We start from the raw sequence: 12,360 nt of genomic DNA, 5'->3' as shown, positions 1-12,360 counted from the left end.
CAACTGCCTCCGATTCCCAAGTGCTGAGATTAAAGGTGAAATCAGCAAACCCATCTTCAAATATTTTTAAGCAAATAAAAAATGAATGAAGTTCAGCCAAGTGAAAAAGAATGGTCTGAAGAATTATTTCCCAACCCATTTATTTATAATTTAAAACTAAGCATCCCTTTGATAAACTTTCTTTACCCTCTTCAACCCCCTCCTTCCCAGAGCATACATGCAAGAGCTCAGGGTGCCAGGGAGAACCACATCCATCCCTATGGGGCTTCTCATGGGTAGCTCTTGGGAGTTTCTGGGCTTTCCTTAATCCTCTTTTTCTTCAGTTTTGGTGTTTGAGGAAATTTCCTCAAAGAATCTGAAAGAACAGAAGTTAGAGAGGGTCCCAATGACACCACAACTATTAAAAACCCTCAGTAACATGAATAGAGTAATACAATCTGTCCCTCACTCTTACTTTTCTCGGAAACCTGTGAGGTAGAGAGATAACATCGCCCCCAGTCCACAGCGAGGATGCTTGGCCAAGCAGAGAGCAAGCATGTGACATGTCTGAAGCTTTATAGTAAGCCAGAGTCACAGCCAGGACCAAGCCCACGTCTGCTTGAATTCCCTACAACCCTCTCCATTCTCACAACTAACTCCAAGTGCTTTGAAACACAAGTCCATTGACAAACAACACTGCCAAGTTTTAATCAATAAATAATTTATGAACACGGTGCCAAAGAAACACCGTGTCAGTCACTGCAGGGGTAGACTCTGTACCGGGAGACCACGAACGATGGGCCCACCAGCGTTATGTGCTTTCCTCATGCAGCAATGGGTAGGGGTCCCACATCTCTAACCTCTAACATATTCACCAGCCGAGAGAGACAGAGAGAGAGAGAGAGTATGTATGTGTTACTGAGGATTGAATCCATATCCTCACTTATGTTACAAGCATTCTACCACTGAGAGACAGACAGAGAGAGAAAAAGTCTGTTTATAGATAAGGAAATAAGTTTTTAAAAATGCCAAAAGGGGGCTGGAGAGGCGGCTCAGTGGTAACAGCACTGGCAGCTTTTCCAGAGGACCTGCGCTCAATTCCCAGCACCCACACGGCAGCTCACAACTGTCTGTAACCCCAGCTCCAGCAGATCTGACACCCTCACACAGACATACATGCTGTATATGCATGTATATATGCAAAACACCAATGCACATAAAATAAAAACATTCTTTTTAAAAAAAAGCTAAAAATGGGAAATCCTGTCGACAGCTTGGTCTCTGCCAACGGATCAGATAAAAAGGCAGCAAGTTTGTCAGGCTGAGATGGAACCAGCTAGAACACTGGCTGTGAGCAGCCAGTGCAGCAGTCTCCTCTGAAACTTGAATATGGGCTACCCAGTTCCACAGAGTGAAAATGATGGCCTGGAAAGGCTGATGCCATTCATAAGGAGGGGAGGGGAGAGCAAGTTTAGAGGGCTGGAGTACAGTTCAGTGCTTAAAAGTGCTGGCTGCTCTTCCAGATGACCTGGGTGTGTTTCTCAGCACCCACTTTGGTGGCTCAAAAACTGCCTGTAACTATACAGGGGATCTGATGCCCTCTTTTGACTTCCACAGGTCATATGTGGTGCATACAAACTCATGCAGGTACTCATACATAAACATGAACAAATAGCAAAGAAATAAAAAGCAGGTTCAGGGATGGGCGATGGCTCAGTTGGTAAAGCACTTGCCAGGCAAGAATAAGGCCTTAATTTGGGTCCCCGGCAGCCACATAAAGTTGGTTGAGACACCCGAATCTGTGGTTCCATCATGGGGAGGTGGAAAACTGGATCCCTGGAGCTTACTCAATCACGTTAGCCAGCCAGTGAGCTGCAGAGTCCGAGAGAGACCCTTATCTCCAAAAAATAAGGTTGGAAAAATAACTGAGGAACTATGTCTACCAATGGCTCCCCCCCCCCCCGTGTGATAGCAGCACCCCTTCTCAAACATGAGGCAAGTTAAAATCAAATCACATAGACAGCACAGTCTCAGCTTTGTTCAAATAGATGTGATTTTATATGCACAAACTGTTAATAGTGCAATGGTGGACGATGACAATCTGATGTTTATATCTCCCTGTTTTTATTTTTCTGTTTTTAATTTTTTTGCATTTAACTCAAATTCTGTTTTGATAAAGTATACAAATATAAAAGTTGCCACCTGAGCTGTTTTTAAGTTTGGTGCCACAAGATACCAAAGGCAAAACTTCCACCAAGAAAGGCTGCATCTGATATTTTGCCTGCTTGAAATCTCTATGCAAAGCACTGCAAAGCGTGGATGCCTGGCTGACATGAAGAGAAAAGGCACTAACTCAATATTTTAGCCATCCATCCTGCCACACAAACTTTCTAACCGTCATTCCCAGTGAAGACTGACTTGTCTATATTGGACTTTGGCACAAGTGTTGTATGTAAGAATATCCATGCTTGCTGGGCAAAGGTGGTGCATGCCTTTAATGCCAGCACTCAGGAGGCAGAGGCAGGCAGATCTCTGTGCGCTCGAGGACAGCCTGGTCTACAGAGTGAGTCCCAGGACAGCCAGGACTACACAGAAAAGCCCTGTCTCAAAACAAAAACAAAAACAAAAATATCTGCCCTGAGCCTTAGCAACCCTTAAAGACCTCAGTGCTTTGTTCTAGTACCAGACCCCATGCCAAGAATGCATGAAGCTTGGGTTGGATCCCCAGTGCCACATAAATCAGGTGGCCTGTAATCCTAACACTTGGAAGGTGGGAACAGTAGGCTCAGAGTTCAAGGTCATCCTTAACTATATAGTGAGTTTGAAGCCAGCCTGGGCTACATGAAACCCTGCCTCAAAAATAAATAAATAAACAAACAAATAAATAAATAAAAATAACGTTTTAAAAATCACTTTAAGTTCTTAAAATTACACTTGTTTATAGGGAGGGCACACGGCCCATGGTACGCATGTGTGGGCGTCATAGGATTTTGTGGGAATCAGCTCTCTCCTCCTGTGGATCCCAGGGACCAGATTCAGTCCATCAGGCCTACTTACAACATCTTCCCCCGCTGAGCCATGGTGTCAGTCCCCATTTGTTTTCTAACAAGGTCTCATACACTGTGGCCCAGGCTGGTCCGGAAACTATATGGTTCAAAATCACAGCAGTTCTCCTGACTCAGTCTCCAAAGTGCTGGGGTTACAGGCGCAAGCCACCATGAGTGACATTACTTATTTTAACACTTGCTTGAAGACGCCGGGGATGTGGCTCAAGGATGTGGAACTTATTTAGCACATCTGACACCCTCGCTTCGCTCTCCAGCTTCTCAGCCCACCAGCCAAGGCTGTCCCCTGGTATCCCTGCCTTACACCTCACTCCACTCTGCACTCGCTTCACTCACTGCCAGGCCTAGCCCGTTTGCTCATTCTCCACATACTTCCCACGCTCCTTTGCCTTCTTCAGCCGCCTCATTTCTTTCTTTAAAGCCTGACCCAGCCCCACCTCCTGCACACAGCTTATCTGATCGACATGGCCTTTGCTGCCTTTGAAGAGCTCCTCTCCAAAGGGAGACAATTACACCCAGCTCTCTCATCAGGATGCTGCAGATGTCAACAGCAAAACACAAAGCACCTGGCCCAGATACAGGCTTCCAGAGCACAGAACTCACGCTCTCCCCCAGGGCTTGGCTATGAGCTCCTTAGCAATGGCCTGGCCTATACTCTTTGAAGCCCCATTGCCTGCTTCATTTCCTCAGTTTAAGCTGCAGGCACCAAGGCCAGACACGGGCCCTCGGAGACAGTGTCTGTGCCTCACTAGCTATCTGACCCAGGCTTACGGCCTCTGCTCTGTTTTCACAGCTGCTCCTGTGTCCGGTGTGATTGGGAAAGAGATGCCCGAGGCCAACTTGCATGAGCGCCAACAGTCATTCACACCTTCAGAAGAGAGCCTCTGAGTCCACATTAGGACTACATTCTGTGTTCTCCGGGCTACCACGCTTGCCTTTGCCTTCCCCAACAGTAGCCGAGAAAGGACAGCTAACTGTGGCCCAGAGCCAGGTCTGGAAGTGTGGAGGTAGAGGCATGCCGCGTCTCTCTGTGCCTTGTGTCCAGCAGGAGCCCTCCCAGGTCCCTACCTTTAGCCTCCTCTGGTTGAAAAGCCTCCCCCACCTAACTCCACAGCCCTTCTACAGAGAATCGAATGTTTTGGTCAGCACAGAGGCCAAAGAGGCTTGGAAAGTCATCCCATGCCATCGATCTCCCTGGAAGGATGAGCCCTTCCATTTTCTCTTTGTCCCACCCCATCAGAGTGGTCATCCTGCCACCGATACCCAGACACTTCATGGGAGTCCATACTCTCAGCACTCAGAAACCGTCTTCACCCTGTTTCTAGCCATATCAGAAAGGGCCTTTACAAAAAAGTTAACTAAAAAAAAAAAAAAAAAAAAATACAAGATTCAAAACGTACACACTATGAGACCTCTGCTGGGAGATGACAGACGCTGAAGGAACTGCACTAAATGCCAACAATGCTGGCCTCTGGGTACTGGTATTTTGTTTGTTTGTTTGTTTGTTTGTTTGTTTGTTTGTCCCCACACTTAGCTACAGAGTTAAAAGATTCTATAAATGAATATATCTGGGAGAAGCTGAAAATAGAAAAGAGACCAAGGAAAAGAAAGGAAAGGCCAGAAGGAAGAGATGGTAGAAAGGGAGGGAGGGAGGGCGGCTGTACCTGCCCCAGAAAAACCCGAAAACTTGTCCACAGCCCCTCACCCAGGTAGTGGGCCTCACCTCCTCTGGAGTGGTGCAAGGACCGGGGTTCCTCCAGCAGGATGACTGCTTCGCCGGGGGCCTGCATCTTGGACAGCCTCTCCTTCATGCCGCTGATATTTCCATGCAACCCCCAGGCACTGCAGAGCCGGGGAAGACTGTCCTCCTGGCTGGACAGCAACGATCTCTCTGGCGCATCCAACGGGCAGAGTGTGACCTGAAATTGGGTCCGTGGTTGAGGAGATACAGGAGAAGAGATGGGCCTAAATTCTAGGTGGCAGCCTCACCCAGCCCTACCCCCCAGCTGCTAAGAAGCTATGGCATCTCCCATTGGCCTAGCCAAAAGGATGGGGTGAAAGTCACAGAAAAACTGAGGGTGTGGGTGAGTCAGGCTGCCACCTGTGTGTTCTAGGTAAGTTTCTCCACGCTAAGGAAATAGTTCAGGTGTCAGAGGCGTGCACTGCTGCAGACAGGAACCAGGGCTTCATGCAAGCAAGTGTCCTGCTGCCCTCACGCTCCAGCAAGGTCTCCTTTCATTTTAAGGTTATACCTTCCGTTTCTTTTGAGAGTGATGGTGTCTTATTTGCTTGATTGTAATGAGACAGTGGTGCTTGTCTTTTTTTTTTTTTTTTTTCATACTAACTTAAAAAAATAAACTGATAACCTGAAGGCATATTTTGAAGTATTTTCTGGTCAGTAAATACAAGAAATCCAGGAGTCACTAGAATGGCAACTTGTGTGTGTGTGTGTGTGTGTGTGTGTGTGTGTGTGTGTGTGTGTGTGGTGATAGTGGTAGTGGTTTTTGAGACAGGGTTTCTCTGTGTAGCCCTGGCTGCCCCGGAACTCACTCTGTAGACCAAGCTGGCCTCGAACTCAAAGACTCACCTGTCTCTGCCTCCCAAGTGCTGGGATCAAAGGCATGTGCCACCACTGCCCGGCAAATGGCAACTTCTTATACTTAGAAAAGGACCTACTTGAGCCAGACACTAAGTCAAACGCCTGTAGTTGCAGCTTACTGAGACGGGAGGATCACTCAAGCCCAGGAGTGACAGTCAACCTGGGTAACACAGCAGGATCCCTGCCCCTTCCCTTAAAGAAAAGATGGTGCTATGCAGGTAAATCTGTAATAGGGCGCTTGCCTAGTTATGTGAGGCCCTGAGTTCAATTCCAGTACGGTAAAGATCAAAATAAATAAGAGGAAAGAAAAAAAAAAAAAAAGGATTAACAAAATGATCCAAGTGTTCATGTTCAAGAGCAGCAGCAGAGATGCAGGGGGCGGGGGCTGACAAAGCAGGTTAGGGCAGGCACTCATACAGGCAGACTGCTCCTGGCAGTCTTCCCACTTGTGTGTCCCTGGCACAACCGTCTCATCTCCCTGTATTTGGATGTTTCCTTAAAAATCATGGGTTATAACTCTTTTTTTTTTGGGGGGGGGGGGTTATAACTCTAATTGCTAGTTACAGTTATTTGTGAAGCTCACAGGAAGGAACAGAAAGTCCTTGACACAAAGGCGACTTTCACTGCTATTACTTAGGATTATTATTATTTGTGTGGGTGGGTTTTGTTGTTGTTTGTTTGTTTGTTTGTTTGTTTAGGGATTCTTCATGTAGCTCTGGCTGTCCTGAAACTCACTTTGTAGACCAGGCTGGCCTCGAACTCACAGAGATCCACCTGCCTTTGTCTCCCCAAGTGCTGGGATTAAAGGCGTGCACCACCATGCCCGGCAGGATTCTTGTTTTGAACCTGAGACTCTCAAAATATCCTCTGAATTCTCAGAAAGGTAAGATCTGATCAACATGCAAAAAAAAAAATAGGCCAATGGATTCTACTGAAGCAGAGCATGACCAGCTCATCAGCAGATCTCTGAAAAAGTGCGTATCGTATGGCTGCAGACACAGGACGATCCGGGAAGGGAAAGCTGTGAGTTCAGTGAAAGGAACAGCTTCCTGAGGGCTCCCAGGAAGGAAGGAGAGAGGGGATGAGTGGCTCACAGATGACGGGGGTACCTATTCTGAAGGACACGGTAGCGGTAGGGACATTTACCACACATTTATCAAAACCCCTAACACTAGTGGATGTGGTGGTGTATGCCTATAACCCTACCACTCGGGAGGTTGAGGCAAGGGGTTGTAAGTTTAAGGGCAACCTGGACTTAACAGCAAGACCCTGTTTAAAAGACAAAAGAGGGGAAGAGCTCACAAGGCCCTATACCCGTGAGGATCTATAAACTGTCAATGGTTGCCAGAAAGGGAGGGACATTTTTCTCCAGTGGTGTGTCACTGCTAAGTTGCCCATGTTCGGCTGGGTGGAGTGGCAAATGTCTGTAATCCCAGCACTCTGAGAAGCAGAGGCAGGTGGATCTCTGTGAGTTCAAGGCCAGCCTGGTCTACAAAGTGCAGCCAGGGCTACGCAGAGAAACCCTGTCTTGCAAAACCAAACCATAAGAAAACAAAATGAGAAGTTGCCCATGCTCTGCAGATCAGCCTCACCCATGTTGCCATAAGCAACCCTGACTAAATTTGCTGGGCCACACACACAAAGATGAGAGCAGAAAGGAGTTAACTGGGAAAAGTTCAGTATGCGCGCGCGTGCGTGCGTGTGTGTGTGTGTGTGTGTGTGTGTGTGTGTAAAAGGCAGTGTGAAGAGTGAATATGATCAAAGCAACAAAGCCCCTTTGTGTAATTAATGTTGATTTTAAAGGTTTTAGAAATCAAATAGAAACTATCAGATGTATACAACAGAAAACCTAAATCCTAATGTAAACGATGGGCCTTCTCTGGTAAGACTCTGTTGATGTTGTTTTACCAGTCTTGACAAATGTGCCTAAAGAAAGTCTCTATGGCTTGGGAAGCATGGAAGTGTGGGTGGGGAGAGCCAGACCCGAGCTTCCCACTCACTGTCCTTTAAAGCGGTTTTAAGTCCATTATTGCTATTTTTATCATTGTTATTATTATTATTATTCTATTGCTTTTTGAGACATGGTATATGTAGTGTTGGCTAGCCTGGACCTCATTATGTAGCCCAGGGTATCCTCAAACTCACAGATCACAGAGATATGCTGGTTTCTGCTTCTCAGAGCTGGGATTAAAGACATGGGCTAAGTATTAATTTTATTTTTTTAATTGTAAAAAATGTTTATTTATTATTTACACAGTATTCTGCCTGCATGTGTGCCTGCACACCAGAAGAGGGCACTAAGTCACATTATAGATGGTTGTGAGCCACCATGTAGTTGCTGGGAATTGCACTGAGGACCTTTAGAAGAACAGCCAGAGCTCTTAACCTCTGAGCCATATCTCCGTCCCCTAATTTTATTTTGTAGCTGATCACAGCAGCACGGTCCCTGAATCCTAGCACTCAGGAGTTAGGCAGCCTGTGGATCTGATACCAGCCTATGATAGAGTAAGTTCCAGTGAGACTTTGTCCTAAAAACAAGTAAATAAAGCCATTGATTTTGTTTTTGAGACAGGGTTTCTCTAGGTAGCCTTGTCTGTTCTGGAACTTGCTCTGTAGACCAGGCTGGCAAGCCCATCAATTTTTTAGTTTATAAATATGGTTCAAGATACACCGCACAATTTTTAAAAACTACTAGTTGTATTTTTTTTGGTATGACAGCAAAGAAAAATATCTGCTATTTTCTAAATACATATTTGTATGAGGCTGGGACTTGCGTGTGTTTCAACCAAGACAATAAATATATCATAACACACCGACCACAGAAGCAGACCTGAGATGGCAGCTGCTTCCCTTGAGTCAGGTACTAAAAAGAGCTGCAAAACAGAAAACACTACTGCTCTTCTGAATTTGTTGTCGTTGTTTCAGAAAGCAGTTACTTTTTTTCACAGGATATTTATGTTTAAAATAGCTCCTATTTAGTGGGGTGCAGTGGTACACGCCTGAGATCCCAGCACTCGGGGAGGCAGAGGCAGGGGGATCGCTGTGAATTTGAGGCCAGCCTGATCTACAAAGCAAGTCCAGGACAGCCAAGGCTACACAGAGAAACCTCAAAAAACAAAAACAAAAAATACTATTTTTAAATACTTTAGTAAATATAGTTAAAATTTCCTTACCTATAATCTCTAGTAGAGTAAATATTAATAGCTATAAGCATGTCTTTTAGAGTTCTCACTTATTTTAAGAAGTAAACATGTCCAGAGATCAGGGTATCTGAACCACTGTGTGAGGACAGAGCTAGGTCAAGTTCTGCTTTCAGGCCCTGGAGATGTCCCCAAGCTGGCCTCAGCTGTTCTCACCCATGGCTCAGGATGTCCCTGTCCATGTTAAAACCATGGTGTGGATATGGAAGAGGAATAAATGTCATGAACTTGGTGGCCCTAGTCAGCTCCCTCGGGGCCCAGGGTAGGGGAAGATAATGAGAGGTGGTACTTCCTCAGCAGTGAGCCCTGGAAGGGGGGGGTTGGGAGTGGGGGTGTCAGAGGCCAGTCACAGTCCCAGCCTTCCCCTCATGATCTAAGAACTCCTGCTGGACCTCAGAGGAGCTTTCTGAGAAGCCTCACCAGGAACTTGGCCGTCTGGTTGGTTTTGGTGTACTTGTAGAGCCGGCGAAGCTGCTTGGCTTCCAGTTCTGAGAAGAGGGACACAAATCGCCAGAGCATCCTGCAGAGAGAAACCAGACAGAGAGGCTGACTGAGCCTTTTCTACCCCCTCCATCCTGTGACCAGGAGCTACCCAGCAGAAGGTACACCGTGCTTCCTCAGTGTCAGGGTGAGGAGATGGAGGTGGGGACCAGGACAGAAATGTCACGTGCTGGTATCAAGCACCAGTACACAGCAGCTGTCCACCTAGAGGCCAGAGAGTTCTTCTCAGGAGAGAGAGGCTTAAAGACGTGAGTGCGCACGTGTGTGTGTGTGTGTGTGTGTGTGTGTGTGTGTGTGTGTGTCTGTCTCTGTGTGTCTGTGTTTTTGTGTGTCTGTGTGTAACTGTCTGTGTGAGTGCTTGCCACAGTGCCCGTGAGGAGGTCAGAGGACAACTAACAGCATTGGATTTCTCCTTCCACTGTATGGGTGGGAGGGACAGAACTCAGGTGGCTGGGCTTGGTAACATGCGTTACCTGCAGAGGCCTCTGGAGGCCCTTGGGAAAGACTTTGTCTGCTAGGTGCACAGCCAAGGTGCGGTCAGTGTGGCCCTGATGACGAGAGGGCCCTGTTCCTTACACACCCGCTGTCTCCCAGGGTCTTGGCCCTCTGCGGGGCTGGAGGGCCCTGGCTGGAGCGTAATCTTGAATGGAGGTGGGCTAGGACAGGAGGCTGCCTACTTCTTCCAGTGCTTCATCTCCCAGGCTTGGCAGTAGTGCTGCAGAAAGGTGTTGATGTGGTCCCCGAGGGCCTCCAGGCTCTGCTTCATGCGCTTTACCAGCTTCTTCTGCGGAAGGTCCTTGGGCAGGTTCAACTTGCGCAGGAACTTCTTCAGGGGCCTCAGGTATTCTTTACACTGAGGAGGTCACAGGCAAGGTGGGGGCTGAGGGTGGGGAGGAAAGGCAGGTGGACACCCCAAGTGTCTGGCAAATTGGCCTGAGTGAGGTCCTTAGTGGCTCACAGAGGGCTGTGTGGTGACAGGCTCCAAAGAGTTTCCCACCCCACTTCCATCCTGAGTGTGACAGATGAGGTGGTAGGCTCGGAGTTAGAAGCCTCCTGAGGCCTCCCAGGCTAGAGGGACGGGGTTTCAGGATGGCCTCTTACAATTTTGAAGGTGTCCTGGCTCAGGCCCTTGGCATGACAGACCAGAGCATCTCTGGCAGGTACGGTGCTGGAGCTCCCCACCTGGAAGGAGGTGGCACAGTCAGCAAGGGGCTCAGGTCTGAGGATCAGTGCTGGGCAGATGTTGGCAAATGACAGCCAAGCTCCTCTCCATTCTCCCTGTGATCTTTCTTAAAACATCACTAGGTCAGTGAGGCTGGGCAAAGAAGCCCATCTCTAAAAACCCCTGTTTAGAAAACCTAGAACATTTTACCTATTTCTTTTATAATTCTTGGCTATCCTGGGAAACTTTGCAAAGCTCCTAATAAATATTAACTCATTTTCTTTTTCCACGAATTCTGTGAGGGTACCTATCATTACCTCTGGTTATAATCGAGAACACTGGGGCATTGAAAGAATTCTGTGACTCTTTGTCGGGCAGCAATCACTTTTTCTTTCATTTATTCATGGGCCTGGTGCTTACTGAGGTCCCAGGCCCATGTCTATGCATGTCTAAATTTTAGCATTATGTCATGCAACTAACTGAAGGGTACCCAGTAAAGAAGGGTGGTGATGATAACAGGACTCTTGTGACACAGAAGTGGAGCAAAGAAAACTGGAAATCAGTGGTGACGAGGCAGCTGTAAAATACCCCTAAAACTTAGAGAGCACAGGATGAGTCTGTGTCACTGGGTTTGTACCTCACATATTCTTGTCTTTCTTTGCTTTTTGGGTTTTTAAAATTTTTATTATTTTTGGTTTTTTTGAAATAGACTTTCTCAGTGCAGCCCTGGCTGACCTAGAAATTGCTCTGTAGACCACGCTGGCCCCAAACTCGCAGAGATCCGATGGACCCTGCCTCCTGAGTGCTGGGATTGAAGGTGCCAGCAGGGTCGGGTTTGCACCTCACATCGTCAAAGCCCCTGTGGACAACTGGATTACTTGCCATTTGTGTTCAGGAGAGGAAGATCTGCATTCAGATCACTCTGAGGGGACGCTGGGGAAAGGTAAAGAAGGGACAACTACAGACAGTGGGGACTCTGGCTAACTCCGTAAACACAGCCACATAACTGTCCACAGACCGTAACACATTTGTACACTCACATAGGCATGGGTTAGCAATAAAACGGAACTTCTCACCATCTTGCCAGAGACTCATCTTTGATAAACATGTTTACTACTTATCCCCAACTTTTTGGTTCTTGGGAATCAAACCCAGGACTAGGGCAAGCTCTCTGCTACTGAGCTACCCTCTAGCCCAACTGATGGAGGAATTACGTCCTCCTGTTCTTTGGGCTCTTGCCAGCTCATACATCCCACCACTTTCTCTTCTGGTCTCCTTCCTTGAATTTCACGTTCACGGTTCTCTAAATCCAGCCCCTCCCTGGCTCCCTTACTTCCAAGCCTCACTTCACCTTCTCTAGTGGCTTGTCTCCTTCACCCCCTTGCCCATCTATGGCTTCCATCTCAACAGCTGGGCTGGCAGGCTCCAGGCTAGCACTCCTCAGGTCCTCCACAGGCTTCTAACCTACTGCTTCTGTGACCTGGGTGCCTCCAGGTAGTGGGCAGGTTGGCTCCAGAACTCGGAGCAAAACCATGGCAACTGCCAACACAGAGCTCAGGCCCCCCACTCTCCTGTCCGCTCATGCTTCAGGGTGGCTGCCGTCCATCCCCTTCAGCTGGAAACTGGACTGGGTAATTGAGTAAGTGAGCCAGGTATGGTGGGTACCCAGCCCCGCTCCACATATCTCCCCCCCCCCCCCCCACCGTCAGCGCTCACAGCCGATCGGGGCTGGACACCTCCGACCAGACGCTGTTGATTTTAAACCCTGGTAAAATGTTTGAGGTACATTTGAAGTGGATGGAAACCACTCGTGCCTCCGCAAGTCACACCGGAAACTTTTGATTGTGTGCGTGT

The 12,360-nt window shown here is 47.7% G+C and overlaps 1 protein-coding gene across 1 annotated transcript; it reads right to left on the bottom strand.

Annotated features, from left to right (window-relative positions):
* Window positions 1-269: 269 nt before the first annotated feature.
* Window positions 270-11,908, bottom strand: Chct1 (CHD1 helical C-terminal domain containing 1). The gene is made up of 6 exons (XM_055620632.1): window positions 11,858-11,908; window positions 10,446-10,526; window positions 10,022-10,197; window positions 9,264-9,363; window positions 4,768-4,963; window positions 270-355 (listed from the first exon to the last, which is right to left on the bottom strand). The coding sequence occupies exons 1-6, from the start codon at window positions 11,906-11,908 to the stop codon at window positions 270-272; spliced, it is 690 nt and encodes a 229-aa protein (XP_055476607.1).
* Window positions 11,909-12,360: the final 452 nt, after the last annotated feature.

This window comes from Psammomys obesus, unplaced genomic scaffold, assembly GCF_907164565.1.
Source record: "Psammomys obesus unplaced genomic scaffold, mPsaObe1.curated_primary_1811, whole genome shotgun sequence".
NCBI lineage: Eukaryota > Metazoa > Chordata > Mammalia > Rodentia > Muridae > Psammomys > Psammomys obesus.
The sequence above is the reverse complement of the archived record's forward strand: the minus strand, read 5'-3'. Positions and strand labels throughout refer to the sequence as shown.

Coding starts and splice junctions, on each gene's coding strand:
- Chct1 (XM_055620632.1), bottom strand. CDS start 11,908: ATGGAAGCCATAGATGGGCAAGGGGGTGAAGGAGACAAGCCACTAGAG. Junction 10,527..11,857: donor GAGACAAGCCACTAGAGAAG/GTGAAGTGAGGC, acceptor ACCTCCTTCCAG/GTGGGGAGCTCCAGCACCGT. Junction 9,364..10,021: donor GAGATGAAGCACTGGAAGAA/GTAGGCAGCCTC, acceptor TTCTCTCTGCAG/GATGCTCTGGCGATTTGTGT.